The sequence below is a fragment of the Oncorhynchus nerka genome, linkage group LG26 (genome assembly GCF_034236695.1).
Source record: "Oncorhynchus nerka isolate Pitt River linkage group LG26, Oner_Uvic_2.0, whole genome shotgun sequence".
NCBI lineage: Eukaryota > Metazoa > Chordata > Actinopteri > Salmoniformes > Salmonidae > Oncorhynchus > Oncorhynchus nerka.
The window spans coordinates 33,825,605-33,853,251 of NC_088421.1; the positions used below are offsets into that span (position 1 = coordinate 33,825,605).

The window sequence follows — 27,647 nt, forward strand, 5'->3', positions numbered from 1 at the left end:
ACGGAAGTAAACAGTCCCAGACGGAAGTAAACGCTCCGAGCCGGAAGTAAACGCTCCGAGACGGAAGTAAACGGTCCGAGACGGAAGTAAACGCTCCGAGACGGAAGTAAATGGCCCGAGACGGAAGTAAACGCCCGAGACGGAAGTAAACGGTCCGGGCGGAAGTAAACGGTCCGAGACGGAAGTAAGCGCTCCGAGACGGAAGTAAACGGCCCGAGGCGGAAGTAAACGGTCCGAGACGGAAGTAAACGGTCGGAAGTAAACGCCCGAGACGGAAGTAAACGGTCCGAGACGGAAGTAAACGGCCCGAGCGGCGGAAGTAAACGGTCCGAGACGGAAGTAAACGGTCCGAGACGGAAGTAAATGGCCCGAGGCGGAAGTAAACGATCCGAGACGGAAGTAAACGGTCTGAGACGGAAGTAAACGGTCTGAGACGGAAGTAAACGGCCCGAGGCGGAAGTAAACGATCCGAGACGGAAGTAAATGGTGCGAGACGGAAGTAAACGGTCCCAGAGGGAAGTAAACGGTCCGAGACGGGCTGGTACTATCGGAACTTGTAAAATAAGAAATATAATTCTTGTTGTGCAACGTTTTGCCCTAATGAACACCACCCAGTCTCTCTCATCCATGATCAATATAAGGAATGTCTAAAACAAGTATGTTCCAATCTTCTTTGTTTCGATAAACAAACACCAAAGTGTACCTATGCACAACTATCTATGTTTTGGCTCAGAAGAAGGTCAATGTAGGGAACATAAAGGCCTGGAATGTGGGTAGAGTGATTTGCTCCATTTAGTCTATTTGCCTCGAAGGCCTTGCTGTCAGACTGTCAGAGGACCTGTCTGTATGCAGGTCACGTCATCCATTAACTTAATGACAGAGAGGTTTAGAGAGTGAACTGGTTACTGAGTAATGTTGCCCTAAGTAGTCCTCATTATGTAGAGTTCCCACAGGTCTAGTCTACACTAGTGCCTGGAGGACTGAGGGAGTACTACAGAGGAAACAGTAGGATAATAGGTAGTGACAGGGTGGAAGGTGAGTGACACAACCCCCTTGGGTTGTGCCATGGCGGAGATCTTTGTGGGTTATACTCAGCCTTGTCTCAGGATGGTAAGTTGGTGGTTGAAGATATCCCTCTAGTGGTGTGGGGGCTGTGCTTTGGCAAAGTGGGTGGGGTTATATCCTTCCTGTTTGGCCCCGTCCGGGGGTGTCCTCGGATGGGGCCACAGTGTCTCCTGACCCCTCCTGTCTCAGCCTCCAGTATTTATGCTGCAGTAGTTTATATGTCGGGGGGCTGGGTCAGTTTGTTATATCTGGAGTACTTCTCCTGTCCTATTCGGTGTCCTGTGTGAATTTAAGTGTGCTTTCTCTAATTCTCTCTTTCTTTCTCTCTCTCGGAGGACCTGAGCCCTAGGACCATGCCCCAGGACTACCTGACATGATGACTCCTTGCTGTCCCCAGTCCACCTGGCCGTGCTGCTGCCCAGTTTCAACTGTTCTGCCTTATTATTATTCAACCATGCTGGTCATTTATGAACATTTGGCCATGTTCTGTTATAATCTCCACCCGGCACAGCCAGAAGAGGACTGGCCACCCCACATAGCCTGGTTCCTCTCTAGGTTTCTTCCTAGGTTTTGGCCTTTTTAGGGAGTTTTTCCTAGCCACCGTGCTTCTACACCTGCATTGCTTGCTGTTTGGGGTTTTAGGCTGGGTTTGTGTACAGCACTTTGAGATATCAGCTGATGTACGAAGGGCTATATAAATATATTTGATTTTGATTTAATTTGACAACATTAGCAATGTGGAATCCAGCAGCTATTTCTGGAGATGTGAGGAAGAATCTGGATGATCAACATGCTGTATGTACAGTGTGGAGAAAACATGTGAGAGAGTAGAGACAGAGGGTAGAGAAATGTACCTTTGATGACGTGGAGCACGGTGTGTGTGTGGATGTGTAGTAGGATATAGAAGAAGCGAGAGAGGACAGAATTATACCTTTAATGACTTTGAGCACAGTGTGTGGCTGGTCCAGGGAGATGGCCAGGCCCAGAGCCTTCAGGTACTTCTTCTCATGAAGCAGGTTAGACAGCTCCTGTTTCCTGCACAACACAACAACACACCACTACATCTGAAAGTAGAAAAAAAACGGGGCTGCGTTCATTACGCACAAAACAGGACTGGGACAGTGAGGGACCACCTGGATCTGTCCAGTAAGAAACGCACATCTTTGTTTCCCATTGCAAAACGTCTCAAAACGTTAACGTGCCCAATTAAACATGACCCAGAAAAGACGCACAAACACGTGCATGCAACTCCTATGGTCATTGTCATATTATTTCTCTCTCTGGCATCAGTGGTTTGATTCCTTCACTATTATTCAGAAATTAAAACATCATACATCATCTGCACAGAGGTCAGTCCATAGGAGTTGCTGTCTTCTCCTAAATGTTAAGGAATCAGATGAAGTGGCGGCGACGACGTTCAGAAGCAAGATATATTACACGCTCATCGTCACACGCCAACTCTTTATTTAGCCAGAGGCTGTTTCCTTAAGACAGAGGTAGTATTTCTGCAGCCATTAGCTCAGCTGGGTGGTCCATGCACAGAGGTACACTGTAGTGTATGAGAAACCAGTGGTGGGTGGACAGTCTCATCAATCCCCGTGGTTATCCTTACATATGGTTCCAGACAACAGGTCGTGACTTTTAAAAGGAACACTAACAGGTGGACCAAAGGAAGACAACATTTCTATGCCTGGACCTCCACCACCGTGTGTGTGTGTGTGTGTGTGTGTGTGTGTGTGATTAGAAGTATGTAAATAGGACATGTTATCCACCTGGACTTCTGACCTCTAGTGTGGTTAGGCAGTGGGCAAACATTGGTCTAACAAACTCTTGATCTGTAGATATTTATCAGCTGTTGGAAGAAAGAAAATGGGTCATAGTGGTTAAACTCAGAATACTAACCCCCCCACCAACCACGACCCTAAACTAAACCAATGACCCTAGTTTAACCACTGACCCTAAAGTGAACTGCTGACACTAAAATGAACCACTGACCCTAGTTTAACCACTGACCCTAAAGTGAACTGCGGACACTAAAATGAACCACTGACCCTAAAGTGAACTGCTGACACTAAAATGAACCACTGACCCTAAACTGACCACTGAAAGTAAACCAAATTCCAGTTCCAAATTGTCCTCATTGAAAAGCATTGAAGAATTGGAATTTCAGTGCATTTGCTTAACCACCTACATTTAAAACCTATATGCACTGTATGTCCCAAGCAAAAATCAAACCCTCAATCTTTGTCTGTCAGCACAATGCTCCAACCAACTGAACCATCTGTACTGAAGGCTGTTTTAATGCCCAGTTGATATCTGTATCGAAGGTGAAGGATGTTTTAATGCCCAGTTGATATCTGAACTGAAGGCTGTTTTAATGCCCAGTTGATATCTGTACTGAAGGCTGTTTTAATGCCCAGTTGATATCTGTATTGAAGGTGAAGGATGTTTTAATGCCCAGTTGATATCTGTATCGAAGGTGAAGGATGTTTTAATGCCCAGTTGATATCTGTATTGAAGGTGAAGGATGTTTTAATGCCCAGTTGATATCTGTATCGAAGGTGAAGGATGTTTTAATGCCCAGTTGATATCTGTATTGAAGGTGAAGGATGTTTTAATGCCCAGTTGATATCTGTATTGAAGGTGAAGGATGTTTTAATGCCCAGTTGATATCTGTATTGAAGGTGAAGGATGTTTTTTTGATATGTATCGAAGGTGAAGGATGTTTTAATGCCCAGTTGATATCTGTGAAGGTGAAGGATGTTTTAATGCCCAGTTGATATCTGTATTGAAGGTGAAGGATGTTTTAATGCCCAGTTGATATCTGTACTGAAGGCTGTTTTAATGCCCAGTTGATATCTATCTGTATTGAAGGTGAAGGATGTTTTAATGCCCAGTTGATATCTGTACTGAAGGCTGTTTTAATGCCCAGTTGATATCTATATTGAAGGTGAAAGATGTTTTAATGCCCAGTTGATATCTGTATTGAAGGTGAAGGATGTTTTAATGCCCAGTTGATATCTGTATCGAAGGTGAAGGATGTTTTAATGCCCAGTTGATATCTGTATTGAAGGTGAAGGATGTTTTAATGCCCAGTTGATATCTGTATCGAAGGTGAAGGATGTTTTAATGCCCAGTTGATATCTGTATTGAAGGTGAAGGATGTTTTAATGCCCAGTTGATATCTGTATCGAATGTGAAGGATGTTTTAATGCCCAGTTGATATCTGTATTGAAGGTGAAGGATGTTTTAATGCCCAGTTGATATCTGTATTGAAGGTGAAGGATGTTTTAATGCCCAGTTGATATCTGTACTGAAGGCTGTTTTAATGCCCAGTTGATATCTGTATTGAAGGTGAAGGATGTTTTAATGCCCAGTTGATATCTGTATCGAAGGTGAAGGATGTTTTAATGCCCAGTTGATATCTGTATTGAAGGTGAAGGATGTTTTAATGCCCAGTTGATATCTGTATCGAAGGTGAAGGATGTTTTAATGCCCAGTTGATATCTGTATCGAATGTGAAGGATGTTTTAATGCCCAGTTGATATCTGTATTGAAGGTGAAGGATGTTTTAATGCCCAGTTGATATCTGTACTGAAGGCTGTTTTAATGCCCAGTTGATATCTGTATTGAAGGTGAAGGATGTTTTAATGCCCAGTTGATATCTGTATCGAAGGTGAAGGATGTTTTAATGCCCAGTTGATATCTGTATCGAAGGTGAAGGTGAAGGATGTTTTAATGCCCAGTTGATATCTGTACTGAAGGATGTTTTAATGCCCAGTTGATATCTGTGAAGGTGAAGATCTTTTAAGGTGAATCTGGATGTTTTAATGCCCAGTTGATATATTGAAGGTGAAGGATGTTTTAATGCCCAGGTGAAAGGATGTTTTAATGCCCAGTTGATATCCGAATTGAATGGTTGAAGGATGTTTTAATGCCCCCAGTTGATATCTGTATCGAAGGTGAAGGATGTTTTAATGCCCAGTTGATATCTGTATGAAGGATGAATGTTGAAGGATGATTTTAATGCCCAGTTGATATCTGTATTGAAGGTGAAGGATGTTTTAATGCCCAGTTGATATCTGTATCGAAGGTGAAGGATGTTTTAATGCCCAGTTGATATCTGTACTGAAGGCTGTTTTAATGCCCAGTTGATATCTGTATTGAAGGTGAAGGATGTTTTAATGCCCAGTTGATATCTGTATCGAAGGTGAAGGATGTTTTAATGCCCAGTTGATATCTGTATTGAAGGTGAAGGATGTTTTAATGCCCAGTTGATATCTGTATCGAAGGTGAAGGATGTTTTAATGCCCAGTTGATATCTGTATCGAAGATATCTGTATTGAAGGTGAAGGATGTGAAGGATGTTTTAATGCCCAGTTGATATCTGTATCGAAGGTGAAGGATGTTTTAATGCCCAGTTGATATCTGTATCGAAGGTGAAGGCTGTTTTAATGCCCAGTTGATATCTGTATTGAAGGTGAAGGATGTTTTAATGCCCAGTTGATATCTGTATCGAAGGTGGAGGATGTTTTAATGCCCAGTTGATATCTGTACTGAAGGCTGTTTTAATGCCCAGTTGATATCTGTATTGAAGGTGAAGGATGTTTTAATGCCCAGTTGATATCTGTATCGAAGGTGAAGGATGTTTTAATGCCCAGTTGATATCTGTACTGAAGGCTGTTTTAATGAGCAGTTGATATCTGTATTGAAGGTGAAGGATGTTTTAATGCCCAGTTGATGTCTGTATCGAAGGTGAAGGATGTTTTAATGCCCAGTTGATGTCTGTATCGAAGGTGAAGGATGTTTTAATGCCCAGTTGATGTCTGTATCGAAGGTGAAGGATGTTTTAATGCCCAGTTGATATCTGTATCGAAGGTGAAGGATGTTTTAATGCCCAGTTGATATCTGTATCGAAGGTGAAGGATGTTTTAATGCCCAGTTGATATCTGTATCGAAGGTGAACTCACTTGAGTATCTGGTCTTCCTGCTTCGCCTGCTCCTCTGCCTGCTCCACCTCGGTCACGTCCTACAGGGGAAAGGCACACACAATACATTTATCATCTCACTCATTCAATTGATACAACAACATAACTGTCGGGCTAAGTAACAGTTCTAGATTTGCCCTACAAATATACCCCCAGTTTTAAAGACATATAGCATCTAGTTTAAAACTTAACCTGAATCACTAGAAGATCTAGGATGGGTGTGACAATAGTTGGAATAGTTAGAGTACCAAGACACTCACTAAGCTAATTTACATTAACTCAGTATTCACACCTTTCATGAATCCTTTTCATAAAGATCTGAAGGCTGGCCGCAATGGACATCACGGCCAAGTTCAAAATCCAGTCTGGTGTCATTTCTGAATGGTTCTTGGCATGAAGTGGCACACGAGGCGTTGCCTGGTTTCATTAGCTTCAAGGAACACTTATGTAACAGGCTGAATTCCCATCTTTCATAATACAGGCAGGTATGCAGCATACAAAAGGATGGGTGACCATCTCCATGACTAGTATGTACCACTGCATCCTGGCAGATGGAGGTGTTATATAGACCACATGAAGACCTTTATTTACCACTGCATCCTGGCAGATGGAAGTGTTATATAGACCGCATGAAGACCTTTATTTACCACTGCATCCTGGCAGATGGAGGTGTTATATAGACCACATGAAGACCTTTATTTACCACTGCATCCTGGCAGATGGAGGTGTTATATAGACCACATGAAGACCTTTATTTACCACTGCATCCTGGCAGATGGAGGTGTTATATAGACCACATGAAGACCTTTCCTTAAGGTACAATATCTGTAGAAGAACTACAGCCATGAGGTCAGCTGGTGGCAATGCTTCCAAATCATCATCATGAAACCTGTCACCAATGCCTAGGGGAGTTATACCTGGAAATGACATGGTACTCACTAAGGTTAACAGGAAGTAATGCAATGGTATGAGCTCTTTCCATGACATAGACTGAAGTGATGGTTAGTGTTTGATAAGATTAAAGACTCTCTCGGGGAACCACTTCACTCCCTGCTGGCTTCAATGCTTCCTCTCTCTGTGCCTCTCCTTTTCCTCCTTCATTACAGCCTGACTCACCACCGTCTCACTACAAAGAACATTTATTTTGTTATGACAACTTATAGTAGCCAATCTTTTGATTATAGCTAGGTTCATTTCAGTCAACTACTCCTGCTGGGGGTCAGGCTCTGTTCAACGTTAGCTTCTAACTTCATCCTTCTAGCCAGCTAGCTACCGACATCTGACTGAAGTATCAGCGACTATTTACCAGTTGTACACTCATTCTCTGAGAGGCAGGGAGGGGTTGTTTGGCAGGTGTCTGTTGACACGGCAGGAGTTGAGGGATGTTAAAATAATTTCCACTGTCAGCAGAGTCTCTCCGCTACGTGCCACTAGGTCTGGGCTGAGGTAGTTGATTTCACCTCTCGGCCCATGCTATGTCGTGGGTAGTGTTTCCCGTTGGACAGAGTAGTAAATGAATGCACTGCTAACAATGCAAATCTGGGGGAGCAGGCGAACATAACGAGCATAATGAATCATTCATGATTCCAGTCTTTCTCCCGATAATTACATTTTTAAAAAGGTTATCAAACGCTATTTCACAACAAAAAAAGTGTTTACCCTCCACTACATCCCTGGTTGGATCTGGCAAAACCCAATCAATATCTTGCCAGGCAGGTTTGAATCTACATTTGCCCGGCATTTTAGCTATGTGACGTTTGGTGGCGTCTAATCAGTCAGCTCTGTACCTGCCTGGCTAAGTGGCAGTGTTCATTTTACCTTTATTTACCTAGGCAAGTCAGTTAAGAACAAATTCTTATTTTCAATGATGGCCTAGGAACAGTGGGTTAACTGCCTTGTTCAGGGGCTAACAGAGTTGAACCTTGTCAGCTCGGGGATTCGATCTTGCAACCTTTCGGTTACTGGCCCTCTAACCACTAGGTTACCTGCCGCCCATTGTGGGTGGAATGAGAGAGCTCACCTGGCAATCAGAGCACGAGACGGGGATGGAAATAAAACTCGGTAGTCTGCCTGGAAATTAATTTGCAAGACCAATACATTTTTCCAATATTTTTCATATTTCATCATTTTCTGTTCTCCTTCCAGTACCAACTTGAGAACACGTCATATTTTCAAGGTATTCCAGTACTTCAATTTCAGAGTGCCAAATTCATGTACTTTAAGCACCTTGTGTGAACCTTGTTGGACTCAGCCAGGACACAGGAAATGGAGCTGGCAATGCTCCTATCACAGGTTTTTATAGGGGCAATACAGCTGGTTATCTACTAATTTACAGGTTAGAGTCTGACTAATAGCATTTCTAGTAATTCTATTTCTATGGTGTCGGTATAGGCAGATACGTCTCATTCTAAGGCCTCATCCCTCATGGATCTACCCCAGGCAGATACGTCTCATTCTAAGGCCTTGTCCCTCATGGATCTACCCCAGGCAGATAAGTGTCATTCTAAGGTGTTGGTGGGAGACTTTGAAGCACTTTGTGACAACTGCTGATGAAAAAAGGGCTTTTGAAATAGATTTGACTGACTGACTGACTGGTTGGTGGATTAATTGACTTACAGTATATGTACTATATTAACCAGGTCATAACGTGGTTTCCAACTGGACGAGCTTTACATGCATTTCTAATTATTCAAACTCAAGGGCCAGTACTGACCGTCCACACAGTGATGTTGGAGTCGGCCGAGGCGGTGACAACGCGGTCGTCCTTCCTGGTGGCGTGGAGACCCCACACCTTGTCCTGGTGGGCATCCAGCGTCTTTACACACTCGTTGGTCTTGATGGTCCACAGCTTGACCAGCCCATCTGACCCACTGGAGAGACAGAGAGGAGGGAAGAGGGAGAGAGAGAGAGAGAGACAGAGAGGAGGGAAGAGAGAGAGAGAGACAGAGAGAGGGAAGAGAGAGAGAGGAGAGAGAGAGAGAGAGAGAGAGACAGAGAGAGAGAGAGGAGAGAGAGAGAGACAGAGGGAAGAGGGAGAGAGAGAGAGAGACAGAGAAGAGGGAAGAGAGAGAGAGAGAGAGAGAGAGAGAGACAGAGAGGAGGGAAGAGAGAGAGAGAGACAGAGAGGAGGGAAGAGAGAGAGAGAGACAGAGAGGAGGGAAGAGAGAGAGAGAGAGACAGAGAGGAGGGAAGAGAGAGAGAGACAGAGAGGAGGGAGAGAGAGAGAGAGAGAGAGAGGGAGGAGAGAGAGAGAGAGAGAGAGGAGGGAAGAGAGAGAGAGACAGAGAGGAGGAAGAGAGAGAGAGAGAGAGGAGAGGAAGAGAGGAGAAAGACAGAGAGGAGGGAGAGAGAGAGAGAGAGGAGGGAAGAGAGAGAAAGAGAGAGAGAGGGAAGAGAGAGAAAGACAGAGAGGAGGGAAGAGAGAGAGAGACAGACAGAGGAGGGAAAGAGAGAGACAGAGAGGAGGGAAGAGAGAGAGAGACAGAGAGAGGAGGAGACAGAGGGAGGGAGAGAGAGAGAGACAGAGAGGGGGAAGAGAGAGAGAGACACAGAGGGGGGAAGAGAGAGAGAGACAGAGAGGGAGGGAAGAGAGAGAGAGACAGAGAGGAGGGAAGAGAGAGAGAGACAGAGAGGAGGGAAGAGAGAGAGAGACAGAGAGGAGGGAAGAGAGAGAGAGAGACAGAGAGGAGGGAAGAGAGAGACAGAGAGGAGGGAAGAGAGAGAGAGGAGAGGAGAGAGAGAGAGAGAGACAGAGAGGAGGGAAGAGAGAGAGAGACAGAGAGGAGGAAGAGAGAGAGAGACAGAGAGGAGGGAAGGAGAGAGAGAGAGACAGAGAGGAGGGAAGAGAGAGAGAGAGACAGAGAGGAGGGAAGAGAGAGAGAGACAGAGAGGAGGGAAGAGAGAGAGAGACAGAGAGGAGGGAAGAGAGAGAGACAGAGAGGAGGGAAGAGAGAGAGAGACAGAGACAGAGGGAGGAGAGAGAGAGAGAGACAGAGAGGAGAGGAGGAGAGAGAGAGAGACAGAGAGGAGGGAAGAGAGAGAGAGACAGAGGAGGGGAGGGAAGAGAGAGAGACAGAGAGGAGGGAAGAAGAGAGAGAGAGAGAGGAGGGAAGAGAGAGAAGACAGAGAGGAGGGAAGAGAGAGAGAGACAGAGAGGAGGAAGAGAGAGAGAGACAGAGAGGAGGGAAGAGAGAGAGAGACAGAGAGGAGAAGAGAGAGAGACAGAAGGAGAGAGAGAGAGACAGAGAGGAGGAAGGAGAGAGAGAGAGACAGAGAGGAGGGAAGAGAGAGAGAGACAGAGAGGAGGGAAGAGAGAGAGACAGAGAGAGAGGGGAAGAGAGAGAGAGACAGAGAGGAGGGAAGAGAGAGAGAGACAGAGAGGAGGGAAGAGAGAGAGAGAGAGAGAGGAGGGAAGAGAGAGAGAGAGAGAGAGGAGGAGAGAGAGAGAGAGAGGAGGGAAGAGAGAGAGAGACAGAGAGGAGGGAGAGAGAGAGAGAGAGAGGAGAAGAGGAAGAGAGAGAGGGAGAGAGAGACAGAGAGGAGGGAGAGAGAGAGAAGACAGAGAGGGGAAGAGAGAGAGAGACAGAGAGGAGGGAAGAGAGAGAGAGACAGAGAGGAGGGAAGAGAGAGAGAGAGAGAGAGGAGGGAAGAGAGAGAGAGAGACAGAGGAGGGAAGAGAGAGAGAGAGACAGAGGAGGGAAGAGAGAGAGAGAGACAGAGGAGGGAAGAGAGAGAGAGAGACAGAGGAGGGAAGAGAGAGAGAGAGACAGAGAGGAGGGAAGAGAGAGAGAGACAGAGAGGGGAGAGACAGAGAGAGAGACAGAGAGGAGGGAAAGAGAGAGAGAGACAGACAGAGGGAGAGAGAGGAGAGACAGAGAGAGGGAAGAGAGACAGAGAGACAGAGGGAGAGAGAGAGAGAGACAGAGAGGAGGGAAGAGAGAGAGAGAGACAGAGGAGGGAAGAGAGAGAGAGACAGAGAGGAGGGAAGAGAGAGAGAGACAGAGAGGAGGGAAGAGAGAGAGAGACAGAGAGGAGGGAAGAGAGAGAGAGACAGAGAGGAGGAAGAGAGAGAGAGAGACAGAGAGGAGGGAAGAGAGAGAGACAGAGAGGAGGGAAGAGAGAGAGAGACAGAGGAGGGAAGAGAGAGAGACAGAGGAGGGAAGAGAGAGAGAGACAGAGAGGAGGGAAGAGAGAGAGAGACAGAGGAGGGAAGAGAGAGAGAGACAGAGGAGGGAAGAGAGAGAGACAGAGGAGGGAAGAGAGAGAGACAGAGGAGAGAAGAGAGAGACAGAGAGGAGGGAAGAGAGATGTGGTTTAAGGGATAAAACAGTATAACCAACACTTGGGATCTGATATTGGCATGCTACCATGAGAATTATGGAAGGATAAAAAACACAAAATAATGTGTGTCGTACCTTGTGAGTAGCTGAGTCCCTCTGCTCACAAAGATGAGCTTCAGCACAGAGGCATCGTGGCCTTCAAACGTCTACAAGACACAACATGTCACTCCAGTTTCACCGTCAGAGAATGCCCAGATATAACTTCAATTGCTTCCACCAGGGCACGTATTCAAAATGTGTCAGTGAGTAGGAGTGCTGATCTGAGATCAGGTCCTCACTGTCCATATCTTATTCATTACGATCTAAAAGGCAAACCTGATCCAAGATCAGCACCATGAATACGGGCCCACGCCACACGTGCACTTTGAGCAGGTTGGCATTTATTGTGATGACTCATGTACTGGGCAGCTCTGCGGGGTAGTCACTAGCTGGCACCGACACAGACAAATCAGATTTTAAACCTAACCTTTTTACAACATAGCCCATTTTTACTTTTGCCGCTGGCCCATCTAGCGGAAATCGCTCTGTTCTGCCTCCAGGACAAGACTGATGACAATAAACGTCAACCTGTGAACTTTGAGGCCATTCATTTGTGACAGAGCAAAAGGCTATATTGGATTTCAGGTGAGAAGTTCATTAAAAAGACTAGCGGTTGTTTTAGATAACATTTGAGGATACTGTACATAACAAACCAAGGCACGTCATTTCATCAGGTTCTGTTGTTCCTGTGTTCCAGAACAGTTCCATACAGGAGACCATGACTGTTCAAAGAATGTGTCACCCACAAAGGGCAGAAAGGATATCGTGGGAGGATGCCACAAGTTGAACACAACCTCCCTCCATGAGCCATTATATTAGTGCATAAAGCTACTATGTGGTGATAACGTCATCGACTAACAATTGTCACGATCACTCACAACTAACATTCAATACACATTTAATTTGGTTTTAAATGGTTTGACGAGTGTTCGGGAGTGCCAAGGTAATGGAGGAACTAAAATGGGGATAATGATCTCATACCTACTGTACGAGGGAAATGAGCAATTGATGAGCAACGTAAAACATGTCAATTCTTACAAATAAAAGAATTACAAACGTGTCACAAAAACACACACACGCAAACTAGCAATCATACACGCAAACTAGCAATCATACACGCAAACTAGCAATCATACACGCAAACTAGCAATCATACACGCAAACCAGCAATCATACACGCAAACCGCTACCTCCACCCTCACCACCCCTCACCCACCTTGAGGCAGCTGAAGTCCTGGAGGCTCCAGAGCTTGACAGAGCCGTCGGCTGAGGAGGATGCCAGCACCTGGTCCATGGGAGAGAACTGAACACACCAGACCCCCCGGCGGTGGCCCCGGAACACCCCCAGAAGGGCCAGGTCAGCCCCGGGGGCCCCCAGGGACCAGAGCTTGGCCAGGCGGTCCTGGGAACCAGACACCAAGAGCTTGTCGTTGGGGGACACTGCCACGCTGTTCACATCCTGGGGCGGGAGGGGGAGAGACAGAATGAGAGAGAGATGGAAGGTTATGGGGTCAGTGTGACAGAGCAGGGATGAAAACAAAGGGGAAATTACAAAGTGACAGATGAGAAATAGAAAGTGGGGTTAAAAGAAGTAGAGAGGGGTTGGAGAGGAAGAGGTGGGCAGGGGGAGAGGATGGGGAATAGAAAGTGGGGTTAAAAGAAGTAGTGAGGGGTTGGAGAGGAAGAGGTGGGCAGGGGGAGAGGATGGGGAATAGAAAGTGGGGTTAAAAGAAGGAGAGGGGTTGGAGAGGAAGAGGTGGGCAGGGGGAGAGGATGGGGAATAGAAAGTGGGGTTAAAAGAAGTAGAGAGGGGTTGGAGAGGAAGAGGTGGGCAGGGGGAGAGGATGGGGAATAGAAAGTGGGGTTAAAAGAAGTAGAGAGGGGTTGGAGAGGAAGAGGTGGGCAGGGGGAGAGGATGGGGAATAGAAAGTGGGGTTAAAAGAAGTAGTGAGGGGTTGGAGAGGAAGAGGGTGGGCAGGGGGAGAGGATGGGGAATAGAAAGTGGGGTTAAAAAGAAGTAGAGAGGGGTTGGAGAGGAAGAGGGTGCAATTGGAGAGGAAGAGGGGGAGAGGATGGGGAATAGAAAGTGGGGTTAAAAGAAGTAGTGAGGGGTTGGAGAGGAAGAGGTGGGCAGGGGGAGAGGATGGGGAATAGAAAGTGGGGTTAAAAGAAGTAGTGAGGGGTTGGAGAGGAAGAGGTGGGCAGGGGGAGAGGATGGGGAATAGAAAGTGGGGTTAAAAAAGGGAGTTAAAAGAAGTAGAGAGGGGTTGGAGACCAGAGGGTGGGGTTAAAAGAAGTAGAGAGGGGTTGGAGAGGAAGAGGGTGGGCAGGGGGAGAGGATGGGGAATAGAAAGTGGGGTTAAAAGAAGTAGAGAGGGGTTGGAGAGGAAGAGGTGGGCAGGGGGAGAGGATGGGGAATAGAAGGAAGGGTGGGCAGGGGGAGAGGATGGGGAATAGAAAGTGGGGTTAAAAGAAGTAGAGAGGGGTTGGAGAGGAAGAGGTGGGCAGGGGGAGAGGATGGGGAATAGAAAGTGGGGTTAAAAGAAGTAGTGAGGGGTTGGAGAGGAAGAGGTGGGCAGGGGGAGAGGATGGGGAATAGAAAGTGGGGTTAAAAGAAGTAGAGCGGGAGGAAAAGAAGTAGAGAGGGGTTGGAGAGGAAGAGGTGGGCAGGGGGAGAGGATGGGGAATAGAAAGTGGGGTTAAAAGAAGTAGAGAGGGGTTGGAGAGGAAGAGGGTGGGCAGGGGGAGAGGATGGGGAATAGAAAGTGGGGTTAAAAGAAGTAGAGAGGGGTTGGAGAGGAAGAGGTGGGCAGGGGGAGAGGATGGGGAATAGAAAGTGGGGTTAAAAGAAGTAGAGAGGGGTTGGAGAGGAAGAGGGTGGGCAGGGGGAGAGGATGGGGAATAGAAAGTGGGGTTAAAAGAAGTAGAGAGGGGTTGGAGAGGAAGAGGGTGGGCAGGGGGAGAGGATGGGGAATAGGAGGGTGAGAGACAGGGAGGAACAAGACCCACCAAACATAGTCCTTACTTCCTTCTCAAGTATACATTTCACAGAACAGGCACCCACGTTATACATAGAAACCTCAAACCATCTGTGTTGTGAGTGCATTTGTATGACAACAATAGTTCATACAGACAAAGGAGCCCACAACAGGGGACTTTGACTTCCTTATGAGGAAAGCCTTATATATATTCCCATCACAGTGAACAAATCAAGCACCTGAGTCACCAGACAAACAGTCTTATCACTACAGCGTATCTGTCTGTTTACGGACCAGTATGGTGCACCTGTGGACGTGCTTCTAGACACGTGTTAGTGTGTGTACAGGCTTCTGTGTCCTTGTGTGGGTGGGTATTTGTCTGTACAGGTATATTTCTTTGTGTACATGCTTGAATGCATGTATGTATGTATGTATGTGTGCATGTATGTATGTATGTATGTATGTATGTATGTGTGTATGTATGTATGTATGTATGTGTGCATGTGTGTACAGTTGAAGTCGGAAGTTTACATATACTTAGGTTGGAGTCATTAAAACTTGTTTTTCAACTACTCCACAAATTTCTTGTCATCAAACTATAGTTTTGGCAAGTCGGTTAGGACATCTACTTTGTGCATGACACAAGTAATTTTTCCAACAATTTTTTAGACAGATTATTTCACTGTATCCCAATTCCAGTGGATCAGAAGTTTACATACACTACGTTGACTGTGTCTTTAAACAGCTTAAGACAATTCCAGAAAATTATGTCATGGCTTTAGAAGCTTCTGATAGGCTAATTGACATAATTTGAGTCAATTGGAGGTGTACCTGTGGATGTATTTTAAGGCCTATCTTCAAACTCAGTGCCTCTTTGCTTGACATCATGAGAAAATCAAAAGGAAATCAGCCAAGACCTCAGACAATAATTGTAGACCTCCACAAGTCTGGTTCATCCTTGGGAGCAATTTCCAAAAGCCTGAAGGTACCACGTTCATCTGTACAAACAATAGGACGCAAGTATAAACACCATGGGACCACGCAGCCATCATACCGCTCAGGAATGAGACGCTTTCTGTCTCCTAGAGATGAATGTTCTTTGGTGCGAAAAGTGCAAACAATCCCAGAACAACAGCAAAGGAGCTTGTGAAGGAAGGAAGGAAACAGGTACAAAAGTATCTATCTCCACAGTCAAATGAGTCCTATATCGACATAACCTGAAAGGCAACTCAGCAAGGAAGAAGCCACTGCTCCAAAACCACCATAAAAAAGCCAGACTACGGTTTGCAACTGCACATGGGACAAACATCATACTTTTTGGAGAAATGTTCCCTGGTCTGATGAAACAAAAATAGAACTGTTTAGCCATAATGACCATTGTTATGTTTGGAGGAAAATGGGGGATGCTTGCAAGCCGAAGAACACCATCCCAACCGTGAAGCACGGGGGTGGCAGCATCATGTTGTGGGGGTGCTTTGTTGCAGGAGGGACTGGTGCACTTCACAAAATAGATGGCATCATGAGGGAGGGAAATGATGTGGATATATTGAAGCAACATTTGCTTGGTCGCAAATGGGTCTTCCAATTGGCAAATGACCCCGAGCATACTTCAAAGTTATGGCAAAATCGCTTAAAAGACAACAAAGTCAAAGTATTGGAGTGGCCATCACAAAGCCCTGACCTCAATACTATAGAACATTTGTGGGCAGAACTGAAAAAGTATGTGCGAGCAAGGAGGCCTACAAACCTGACTCAGTTACAGCAGCTCTGTCAGGAGGAATGGGCCAACATTCACCCAACTTATTGTGGGAAGCTTGTGAAAGGCTACCCAAAACATTTGACCCAAGTTAAACAATTTAAAGGCAATACACTCTATTAGTATTTGGTAGCATGTAAACTTCTGACCCACTGGGAATGTGATGAAAGAAATAAAAGCTGAAATAAATACCTCTACTATTATTCTGACATTTCACATTCTTAAAATAAAGTGGTGATCCTATCTGACCTAAGAGAGGGAATTTTTACTAGGTATGAATGTCAGGAATTGTGAAAAACTGAGTTTAAATGTATTAGGCGAAGGTGTATGTAAACTTCCGACTTCAACTGTATGTATAAAGCTTGAATGTATGTGTATTCGCGTGTCATACTTTGTCGTGTGCCTTCTCTGTGACCCGGGCAGTCAGCTGGAACATGTCTCCGTCTGTTTCCCCCATGGTCTCTGGGAGATCCCACACCTTGATGGTGCAGTCCTGACTACCAGACACCACAAACGACTCCTTCATCCTGAAAGGAAGAGAGAGAAAGACCGATGTAGGATAAGAAAGAAGGATCAGAACGTGCACAAGCAAGAGTGTATGGATGATTAACACATTGGATATTGGCATTCCCAATACAGGAGAAACGTGCATCCACTGTGGGCCTCCAGGGTCAGAACTGAGGAGACCCTGGTGTGTAGTGGTTTACCTGGAGCAGGTGATGGAGCCCACAGCGTTCGCATGGCTGCAGCCCTGGGCCACACAACACACCTGACCACTGTCTGGATCCTGTCTCCACACACGCACTGACTTATCCTGGGGGGAAAGAAAGTACAAAATATATTATATGTGAGAGAGAGGGAGAGGACACGGACTTATCCTGTACAGAGAGAGAGGGGACTCTGGTTAGAGAAGTGTGTGTATTACGTGTGTGTTTGTGCTGTTTTGCCAACTGGCATCAGTGGTTTGATTCCATCACTATTATACAGAAATTAAAACATCATACATCATCTGCACAGAGGTCATTGTCACATTTGGCATAACTATGACCATTGGAGTTGGCAAAACGGCACAAACAGATCTGGGACCAGGCTAGGGTTCAATAGTATTGATTAGATGATACTGGTTAGTAGAGTGTGTGTGTGTAGGTATGCATGAAGGTGTTTGTGTACGTGTGGATTTCATCCTACTGTGTACGTGAGGATTCCATTCGTAAATGAGGAATGGTGAACATTCCTGATGAAACAAGGAAACCGTCAAGCTGTAGCCTCACCTTTGCACAGCTCACAAACAGGGACCCTTTCTTGAACACGTCGAGTGACAGGACGGTATCTGTGGAGGAGAAAGGAAAGGTCAACCCTTCTGAAAGGTCGAGCCAGGTGATAAAAGAGCAACTCTCAACGTCAGTCAAACCAGACCGACCAGTTACCAAGCTATCACGGTCTCTAATCCTGAATGGCAGAAACTCTGTCTGACTGCTCAGTTTATCAGGTTTCTTAAGCATCTTGTAAATACCTTCACAGCTACAATTGAATTAGAATCCCTCCAATCGCCATGGTTTAGAAAGACTTCCATGGTTCACATACTGTATATTCTACAGACCGGCTGCAGGGTGGAGATATTCTACAGACCCGCTGCATGGTGTAGATATTCTACAGGCAGGGTGTAGATATTCTACAGGCAGGGTGTAGATATTCTACAGGCAGGGTGTAGATATTCTACAGGCAGGGTGTAGATATTCTACAGACCGGCTGCATGGTGTAGATATTCTACAGACCCGCTGCAGGGTGTAGATATTCTACAGACCGGGTGTAGATATTCTACAGACCGGGTGTAGATATTCTACAGGCAGGGTGTAGATATTCTACAGGCAGGGTGTAGATATTCTACAGACAGGGTGTAGATATTCTACAGGCAGGGTGTAGATATTCTACAGACCGGGTGTAGATATTCTACAGGCAGGGTGTAGATATTCTACAGACCGGCTGCAGGGTGTAGATATTCTACAGACCGGCTGCAGGGTGTAGATATTCTACAGACCCGCTGCAGGGTGTAGATATTCTACAGACCCGCTGCAGGGTGTAGATGTTCTACAGACCGGCTGCAGGGTGTAGATGTTCTACAGACCGGCTGCAGGGTGTAGATATTCTACAGACCGGCTGCAGGGTGTAGATATTCTACAGACCGGCTGCAGGGTGTAGATATTCTACAGACCCACTGCAGGGTGGAGATATTCTACAGACCCACTGCAGGGTGGAGATATTCTACAGACCCGCTGCAGGGTGTAGATATTCTACAGACCCGCTGCAGGGTGTAGATATTCTACAGACCGGCTGCAGGGTGTAGATATTCTACAGACCCGCTGCAGGGTGGAGATATTCTACAGACCCACTGCAGGGTGTAGATATTCTACAGACCGGCTGCAGGGTGGAGATATTCTACAGACCCACTGCAGGGTGGAGATATTCTACAGACCCACTGCAGGGTGTAGATATTCTACAGACCCACTGCAGGGTGTAGATATTCTACAGACCCGCTGCAGGGTGGAGATATTCTACAGACCCACTGCAGGGTGGAGATATTCTACAGACCCGCTGCAGGGTGTAGATATTCTACAGACCCACTGCAGGGTGGAGATATTCTACAGACCCGCTGCAGGGTGGAGATATTCTACAGACCCACTGCAGGGTGTAGATATTCTACAGACCCGCTGCAGGGTGGAGATATTCTACAGACCCACTGCAGGGTGTAGATATTCTACAGACCCGCTGCAGGGTGTAGATATTCTACAGACCCGCTGCAGGGTGGAGATATTCTACAGACCCACTGCAGGGTGGAGATATTCTACAGCTGCATTGCAAGGTGCCGTTTGGGGATCAGTGTTTCACACAGCAACTCTGCCTCCTGCTGGTCAATCTTCAGAACTTCTATTCAGTGATGTACTAGATCATTTGAGTGAAATATTAACTATATGTTGTTGGCATTAATGTTACAACTGGGCTAAAGGGAGCTGTCAGATTCAAAAGAAAAGAACCAGACACTTATTCTGAGAACGTCTATTCTCAGTTTCTAACCTTTTAAAAATGTGAATTAGGTTTCCATTCCATCTTCCTACCTGGTGACCACCCCATACAGACAAGCAGAGAGGTGCTGCCCTCTGTTGGTCAGAGGACTCACCTGTGTGTCCGTAGAGGATCTTACAGCTGCTGGTGGCCAGGTCAAACACCTTGAGCTGGGAGCTGTTGGTCGCCACGACAATGTGAGTGTCACCCTTGCCCAGAAACTTCACATCCAGGACCTCATCGTTGAAGCCAACAAACTGGAGGTGGAGAGAGAACATTAGAGAATAACACCAGCAACACAAAATCAAGGCTCTTGATCAAAATAAACGATTGGTAATAAACAGTGAAACCATCTGAATAATAAGAACAATCCTAACGTCCCTTCCCCCCCCCACCCCTCCTGTTGCTGTGTGGTGAAGGAGGGCAGCTGGTAGAGACCTTGTTATCAGTGACCCTCCTGTTGCTGTGTGGTGAAGGAGGGCAGCTTGTTATCAGTGACCCTCCTGTTGCTGTGTGGTGAAGGAGGGCAGCTGGCAGAGACCTTGTTATCAGTGAACCTCCTGTTGCTGTGTGGTGAAGGAGGGCAGCTGGCAGATACCTTGTTATCAGTGACCCTCCTGTTGCTGTGTGGTGAAGGAGGGCAGCTGGTAGAGACCTTGTTATCAGTGACCCTCCTGTTGCTGTGTGGTGAAGGAGGGCAGCTGGCAGAGACCTTGTTATCAGTGACCCTCCTGTTGCTGTGTGGTGAAGGAGGGCAGCTGGCAGAGACCTTGTTATCAGTGACCCTCCTGTTGCTGTGTGGTGAAGGAGGGCAGCTGGTAGAGACCTTGTTATCAGTGACCCTCCTGTTGCTGTGTGGTGAAGGAGGGCAGCTGGCAGAGACCTTGTTATCAGTGACCCTCCTGTTGCTGTGTGGTGAAGGAGGGCAGCTGGCAGAGACCTTGTTATCAGTGACCCTTCTGTTGCTGTGTGGTGAAGGAGGGCAGCTGGCAGAGACCTTGTTATCAGTGACCCTCCTGTTGCTGTGTGGTGAAGGAGGGCAGCTGGCAGACACCTTGTTATCAGTGACCCTCCTGTTGCTGTGTGGTGAAGGAGGGCAGCTGGCAGAGACCTTGTTATCAGTGACCCTCCTGTTGCTGTGTGGTGAAGGAGGGCAGCTGGTAGAGACCTTGTTATCAGTGACCCTCCTGTTGCTGTGTGGTGAAGGAGGGCAGCTGGCAGAGACCTTGTTATCAGTGACCCTCCTGTTGCTGTGTGGTGAAGGAGGGCAGCTGGCAGAGACCTTGTTATCAGTGACCCTTCTGTTGCTGTGTGGTGAAGGAGGGCAGCTGGCAGAGACCTTGTTATCAGTGACCCTCCTGTTGCTGTGTGGTGAAGGAGGGCAGCTGGCAGACACCTTGTTATCAGTGACCCTCCTGTTGCTGTGTGGTGAAGGAGGGCAGCTGGCAGAGACCTTGTTATCTATCAGTGACCCACCTGTTGCTGTGTGGTAAAGGAGGGCAGCTGGTAGAGCAGTATGTTATGTTCTGCTGTGACCGTGGCCAGCCTGAGGGAGGAGGGCAGGGGGAGGCAGTAGGTGAGGCTCCGGGGGTCTCCATACTCGTCTCCCCCCTCTTCGGAGCCCCCCGCGGAGGGAGTGGAGGGGAGCGTCTGGGCGAACACACAACGGGCCGAGCTGGCATCCCACACCCTCAGCACACCTGGAGAGAGAGAATCCCTTTAGTGAGGGTCTTTGATTGGGCTTGCTCCCTGTGTTGTTTTGGCTAACCATAAAATGATGATCATCTCTGATTGGCTGCTAAAACTATACACTAGTCAGTATTAATATTATTATTCAGTATTATCTAGCTATATTGGTGGACAGTGGGCCGACTACTCCACATGCATCCACCATCTAGCCTGGGGATTGGTGGAGTAAGAGAAGACACTGATCTGAGTCAGCTTTGCATTTTCCCCCACTAATGGTTAAGGTTAGGGAAGCTGATCCTAGATCTGTACCTAGGTGCAACTTCACCCAGGAGCGGGCCTGTAAGCATATACCTTTGCTGCCTGCTGTGATGAAGTGGATCTCTTTAGTTTTCACCCCGATCTCAGAGAAATCTTTGTCCTCAGGGAGCAGCACAACACTCTCCACAGCCTGGCGAGGGAAGCAACGCATTTCATGCAATTAGGCTGATGATACACCAATCAACTTTTAGTTGTAAAAACAATTCTAAAACAACTCTGGAAGAAAGTAGAGTATGAGAGTTTACCTCATAGACGGGCACTGTCCTCCTGGCAGTCCTGCTCTTCAGATCCCACACTGTGCAGATCTTATCCCTGCCCGAGCTGCAATCAAACAACCATCCAACATTCAGATAGCTCGCAATGAACTGATCAGCTGTGATGAGGTCTAAAGCTATGGTTTTTAACCTGTGGTCTGCAGGTGCAACCTGCAACCTGTACTGCAGGTGAGCCGCAAAATAAAATGTTCAAAAATAAAAATCTGCGACTCCACAAATGGTGGTCCTCAAGAGCTTAGATGGTGATTTGATGGTCCCCGGAATGGAAAAGGTTTGGAACCACTGGCCTAGAGTAGTTTCAAACACTAAATTGACGCATTAATTGAATATCTCGGACAACACTACACCAATAGCTCACCGTGTTGTTTTGGCTATGATAGGTAGGTACTAGGTATAGCCTGGTACCAGATCTGTAAGTGCCGTTTTGCCAAATGGCATCAGTGGTTTCTTTCAGCAAAATTGTTCAGAAATTAAAACACAAACAGATCTGAGACCAGGCTAGGGTATGATAGGTGTCAGAAGGCAGGTTTCCATTGACCCAGGTTTATTCAACAATAGCAATGTCGCAAAAAATATATATTATTGTGACATGTATAATGGAAAGGGCAGATATGAGACATTTTCTTAAGATGAACCAAATAAAATATCAGTTTGACTGGGATAGATTTTTCTTTATTGAAACAAATTATGGAAACTGTGTTTTTTAAATAAATGAATTTCGAAGGTACTTTTTTGGTTTGACTTCATTACGTCCAGTTGTTTTTAAATCGACACAAGATAGTTAAATGGAAACGCACCCTAGCAGGCAATCATCACATCTATTTTCTATGTAAACTTTCTAAATGTCAACAACAAAAAGGTGAATGGTAACCCAGCCAGAGAGTGGTAGGAGCGGTCAGCTCAGCTGTCCTACAGTAATAGGTTTAGATCTAGGTCTGCTCTACTGTATAGCTCTTTCTAACAACTGTTGATGTAAAAAGAGATGCATAAAAGAAACCGTTGACTGATTGTTACAGTACCTGACCATGGAGGCTCCATCGGGAGTGAAGGCCAGGGAGGTGACAGGGCTGTAGTGGCTCTGCAGCACGCACAGACACTGGCTGGAGCGCAGGTCCCACATCCTGATGCCACAGTCTGACGCTGAGGAGAAGAGCTGCAGTAGACTTATGTCTGGGTGGAACTCCACCAGGCTGCAGGGCAAGAGGAGGACAACGTGAGTGTTTGAGACCATTGCAGTCAGACTGCGCTTAATCACTGATCTACAAACCACATTGCATCCATAATAACTATTCATTATATAATTAAGAATAACAATTATGTGGCTTGCCTTGATTAAACTGATCCCCTCGAACATGCTGAATCATAATATCAAATATTAATTTCCATACGTCAAACTAGCAACTAGATTTAAGTCATGTCTTGTTGTCAATGTATCAACTTATCGAAGGCACCTACATCTACAAGGGTTTGTTTCTAGATCTCATTATAAACCATGAGATAAATTGACCCGCGCAAGTATTCATAAAGCATCTCAGAGTAGGAGTGCTGATCTAGGATCAGGTCCCCCCCTATTCATGTGATCTTATTCATGATCTGAAATGCTAAACTGATCCTAGATCAGCAGTTCAGAGTAAAGAGGTGGTCAGTAACTTACTGTACGACCCCAGAGGAGCCCTTCAGGTTGTGCGTACAGTACTGCTTCACCACGTCCCACAGCTTTATGGTGCCATCACAGCCTCCTACACACCAACAAGATGACAGACTCATATTACAGACAGGAAGTACAAGGTGAAATCTCAGAGTACCCATTTAAAGTGGGAGCATTTAATTGAGCACACTCAATGTTGTTTTGGGTATAACAGGTAGGTACTAGGCAGTGTTAATTTCGTCAACAAAAATAGTGACTAAAATATTCGTCAAACACCTATTTTTCAGTGGCAATTGGCGAGACTAACTGACTAAATAGATCCAGAAAAAAATATAACTCAACGAAAATGATTTATCATCTCAGTTGACTAAAACAAGACAAGACTAAATTCTCTAAGATTGGACTACTAAGTGAACTGGACAAGAGCTTTGGAAAGATTGTGCTTATCACTGAAAAGTTCTCAATCAATTTTAGCTAGATGTTGCTACGCTTTGGCTCTCTGCGCTTATGTGTCTGATTGCACATGACATACAAAACAATAGCTTTGTAGGCTAAATTAGGAATTTACATGACCAAATAATTGTTATACAGCACATTCGGCAAGTGACCTTTTCCACATGTTACGTTAGTCTTATTCTAAAAATGACAAAATAAAACATCTCAACAATCTACACACATTACCCTATAATGACAAAGCAAAAAAGGTTTAGAACTGCTTGCTAATATTTACGTAAGTACTCAGACCATTTGCAATGAGACTCGAAATTGCACGACGGTGCATCCTGTTTCCATTGATCATCCTTGAGATGTTTCTACAACTTGGAGTCTACCTGTGGTAAATTCAATTGATTGGACATGATTTGGAAAGGCACACACCTGTCTATATAAGGTCCCATGTTGACAGTGCATGTCAGAGCAAAAACCAAGGCATTGACGTCGAAGGAATTGTCCATAGAGCTCCAAGACAGGATTGTGTCGAGGCACAGATCTAGGGAAGTGTACCAAAATATTTCTGCAGCATTGAAGGTCCTCAATAACACAGTGGCCTTAATCATTCTTAAATGGAAGAAGTTTGAAACCACCAAGACTCTTCCTAGAGCTGGCCGCCCAGTTAAACTGAGCAATCGGGGGAGAAGGACCTTGGTTAGGGAGGTGACCAAGAACCCAGTGATCACTCTGACAGAGCTCCAGAGTTCCTCTGTGGAGATGAGAGAAGCTTCCAGAAGGACAACCATCTCTGCAGCACTCCATCAATCAGGCCATTATTGTAATGTCCAAACAGAAGCCACTCCTCAGTAAAAGGCACACAACAGCCCGCTTGGAGTTTGCCAAAAGGCACCTAAAGGACTCTGACCATGAGAAACAAGATTCTCTGGTCTGATGAAACAAGGGTCAACTCTTTGGCCTGAATGCCAAGCGTCAACACTGGAGGAAACCTGGCACCATCCCTACGGTGAAGCATGGTGGTGGCAGCATCATGCTGTGGGGATGTTTTTCAGTGGCAGGGACTGGGAGACTAGTCAGGATCGAGGGCAAGATGAACGGAGCAAAGTACAGAGAGATCCTTGATGAAAACCTGCTCCAGAGTGCTCAGGACCTCAGACTGGGGCAAAGGTTCACCTTCCAACAGGACAACGACCCTTAGTGCACAGCCAAGACAACACAATGTCTGAATGTCCTTGAGTGGCCCAACCAGAGCCCAGACTTGAAACCGATCTAACATCTCTGAAGAGACCTGAAAATAGCTGTGCAGCAAAGCTCCCCACCCAGCCTGACCAAGCTTGAGAGGATCTGCAGAGAACAATGGGAGAAACTCCCCAAATACTGGTGTGCAACGCTTGTAGCGTCATACCCAAGAAGACCAGACGCTGTAATCGCTGCCAAAAGTGCTTCAACAAAATACTGAGTAAAGGGTCTGAATACTTATGAATATGGAATAGTTCAGTTTTGTATTTTTAATACATTTGCAAAAATTTCTAAACCTGTTTTTGCTTTGTCATTATGTGGTATTGTGTGTAGATTGAGGAATAAAAACAATTTAATCAATTTTAGGATAAGGCTGTATCGTAAAAAGTCAAGGGGTCTGAATACTTTCCGAAGGCACTGTCTACTTATGTTTGTCATTTTTCTGCTGTTGGGAAGAGAATGACGTCATACACAGCCTTGTCCTACCAACATTTTCCTGTATGTTTGTAAACATGGAAGTCAGTGATTTATGTTTACTGTAGGTTTGAGGCAAAATGAAAGGGCATTTAGTGGACTAAAATGGCCCACTGTTTTAGTTATTTTGACAATAATTAGACTACAACATTATTCAAATGGTAAAATGTAACTAAGACGATTATATTTTAGTCAAAATGACTAAGACTAAAATACTCTAAAAGATTGCCAAAATGAACACTGTTACTAGATATAGCCTAGTACCAGATCTGTAAGTGCTTTCTTGCCAACTGGCATCAGTGGTTTCTTTCAGCACGATTATTCTGAAATTAAAACAATATACATCATCTGCATAGACCAGGCTAGGGTTTCATGGGTGTGGGACAGATCTGGGACCAGGCTAGGGTTTATGATGGGTGTGGGACAGATCTGGGACCAGGCTAGGGTATGATGGGTGTGGGGAGTTATCCTATGAGGTCGATCCGCTCACCTGTGGCCAGGAGCGTGGCGGTGGGGTCAAAGGTCATGCTGGCAATGGGCACATTGTGGATGGCCCTCCAGGAGCGTGTGCACTGGGCCTGCTTCCAGTCCCATTGCTTCAGCAGCAGAGCCTTGCTGGCTGTTACCAGGATCTGGGGAGGGAAGGAGGAATGGATGGAGAGAAAGGGTGAGGGGGGAGAAAAGGGGAATAAAGGTGTCCCCATGCTTCCCAGCTGAAACAGTTTGGTAGAGTTTGTGCATATTTTATGACAACATTTTTGTGACTTTTTTGTTCGTTTTGCACTTCGGTAGTCTTTTTTGGGGTGGTTCGGGCACACAACATTTTTTCTGGAGGCAAGCTGAAGTTCGGAGGTGAAGTCTTCAGCCCTTCGTCGATGATCAGTCGAGAGTAGGGATTTTTCAAAGAAAGTCTAGTCATTCAAGGAGTGACAACTTGTTTTCATGAAAAAGGCGACAGCCAAACTGAAGCACGCTCAGCATCAGGCGACAGCCTTAAGGTAGTCAAAATAAGTACTGAGTGTGACACTAAGGCTGTGTTTTCACGGGCAGCACAATTCTGAAATTTAATTTGAGTAAATTGGTTTCTTGACCAATCTGATCAGATCTTTTTCGACCAATTGGGCAAAAGATCAGAACTGGGCTGCCTGTGTAAATGCAGCCGTAGGTCTGGAACAGCCCATCATATATGTAAAATGTTTTACCTCATCATCAAGGCTGAGGGCGAATGATGTAATGTCCTCCTGATCATCCTGCAATTACAACAGTGATGGAAATGAGAATCTGTACAGACATTAAATTAATGTCTAAACTAGCTGCACACGAGTGTAGAGAGAGAGATTGTTTTGACACTTCTGTATGTGTAATGTTTACTGTTAATTTTTATTGTTTATTTCACTTTATATATTATCTACCTCACTTGCTTTGGCAAAGTTAACACATGTTTACCATGCCAATAAAGCCCTTGAATTGAATTGAGAGAGAGAGAGAGAGAGAGAGAGAGACAGTCTCACCTGTTCAATACTGTGAACAATCTTCCCTGTAACGATTTGCAAGACGTTGACACGTGTGCCACACGTACAAAATATGAAATTCTCATCTTTACTGATCTGTAACGTAGGGAAACATATTGAAATACCATAACATATCTGTCAACGGTATAGCTAGTTAATTATAGCTACAGTAACGTTAGTTGGCTAGCTAACAGTTTTACAGATGGAGGTAACTATCAGTGATAAATAACTTACCTGTACTTTTCCTCCCTTGTAGAATGGTTCGATAGTGCTGGAAACAGCATAGCTACATGAAGAAGAAAAAAACAACGGTAATTTAGCAAGAAGATAGCTAAGATTTGCCCGGCGTTAGCTATCTAGCTAGCTGGCTATCCACGTGAAGTGCGTTCGACTTACTTGGTCTTGAACTGGAGATTGCTTTTTGCCATCTTGCTTTGGAAGACGTGAGTAAACCCCCACAATTTGCAGTTTAAGGACAGCTGAACTGATTTAGATCACTTGTTGTTAGAATTCATTAGCTTCGATCAACAAAATCCCCACATGTGTTGTTCAAGAGGTGGCTCTCGGTCTCTCACATTGTACGTCATATGACAGCGAGCGTGGAAAAAAACGCACGACAGGGTGATTGGCTAGAATGCACAGCCGAACGTTTTGGGTTTATTTGCAGTAAGAAGTTCCCGGAGGAAAAAACTCGATACATGTTAAACCATTTTATATTCTATGTGTTTTCTGCACCATACACAGAAAGATACATTTATACTGAATATAAATGTAAACATAGGGTGAATTTCATTGATGTAATACAAATAAAATGATGAACA

At 45.6% G+C, this 27,647-nt stretch overlaps 1 protein-coding gene across 1 annotated transcript; it reads right to left on the reverse strand.

Annotated features, from left to right (window-relative positions):
- Positions 1-1,489: 1,489 nt before the first annotated feature.
- On the reverse strand, positions 1,490-27,418 carry tbl3 (transducin beta like 3). Its single transcript, XM_065010477.1, has 19 exons — positions 27,223-27,418; positions 27,061-27,112; positions 26,827-26,922; positions 26,518-26,565; positions 25,806-25,947; positions 23,162-23,246; positions 22,527-22,697; positions 21,478-21,553; positions 21,266-21,362; positions 20,702-20,925; positions 19,341-19,482; positions 17,437-17,495; positions 16,873-16,979; positions 16,557-16,692; positions 12,648-12,890; positions 11,468-11,538; positions 8,767-8,923; positions 6,036-6,094; positions 1,490-2,100 (listed from the first exon to the last, which is right to left on the reverse strand). Exons 1-19 carry the CDS (start codon positions 27,252-27,254, stop codon positions 1,851-1,853), a joined length of 2,247 nt encoding a protein of 748 aa, XP_064866549.1. The 5' UTR covers positions 27,255-27,418; the 3' UTR covers positions 1,490-1,850.
- Positions 27,419-27,647: the final 229 nt, after the last annotated feature.

Bases quoted from the DNA above. Each gene is read 5' to 3' on its own strand.
- tbl3 (XM_065010477.1), bottom strand. From the start codon at position 27,254: ATGGCAAAAAGCAATCTCCAGTTCAAGACCAA. The intron at 21,554-22,526 runs GTACTGTAACAA...GTTTGATTGCAG, and splicing joins GATGGAGCCTCCATGGTCAG to CTCGGGCAGGGATAAGATCT. The intron at 2,101-6,035 runs GTGAGTTCACCT...TGTGTTGTGCAG, and splicing joins CAGGAAGACCAGATACTCAA to GAAACAGGAGCTGTCTAACC.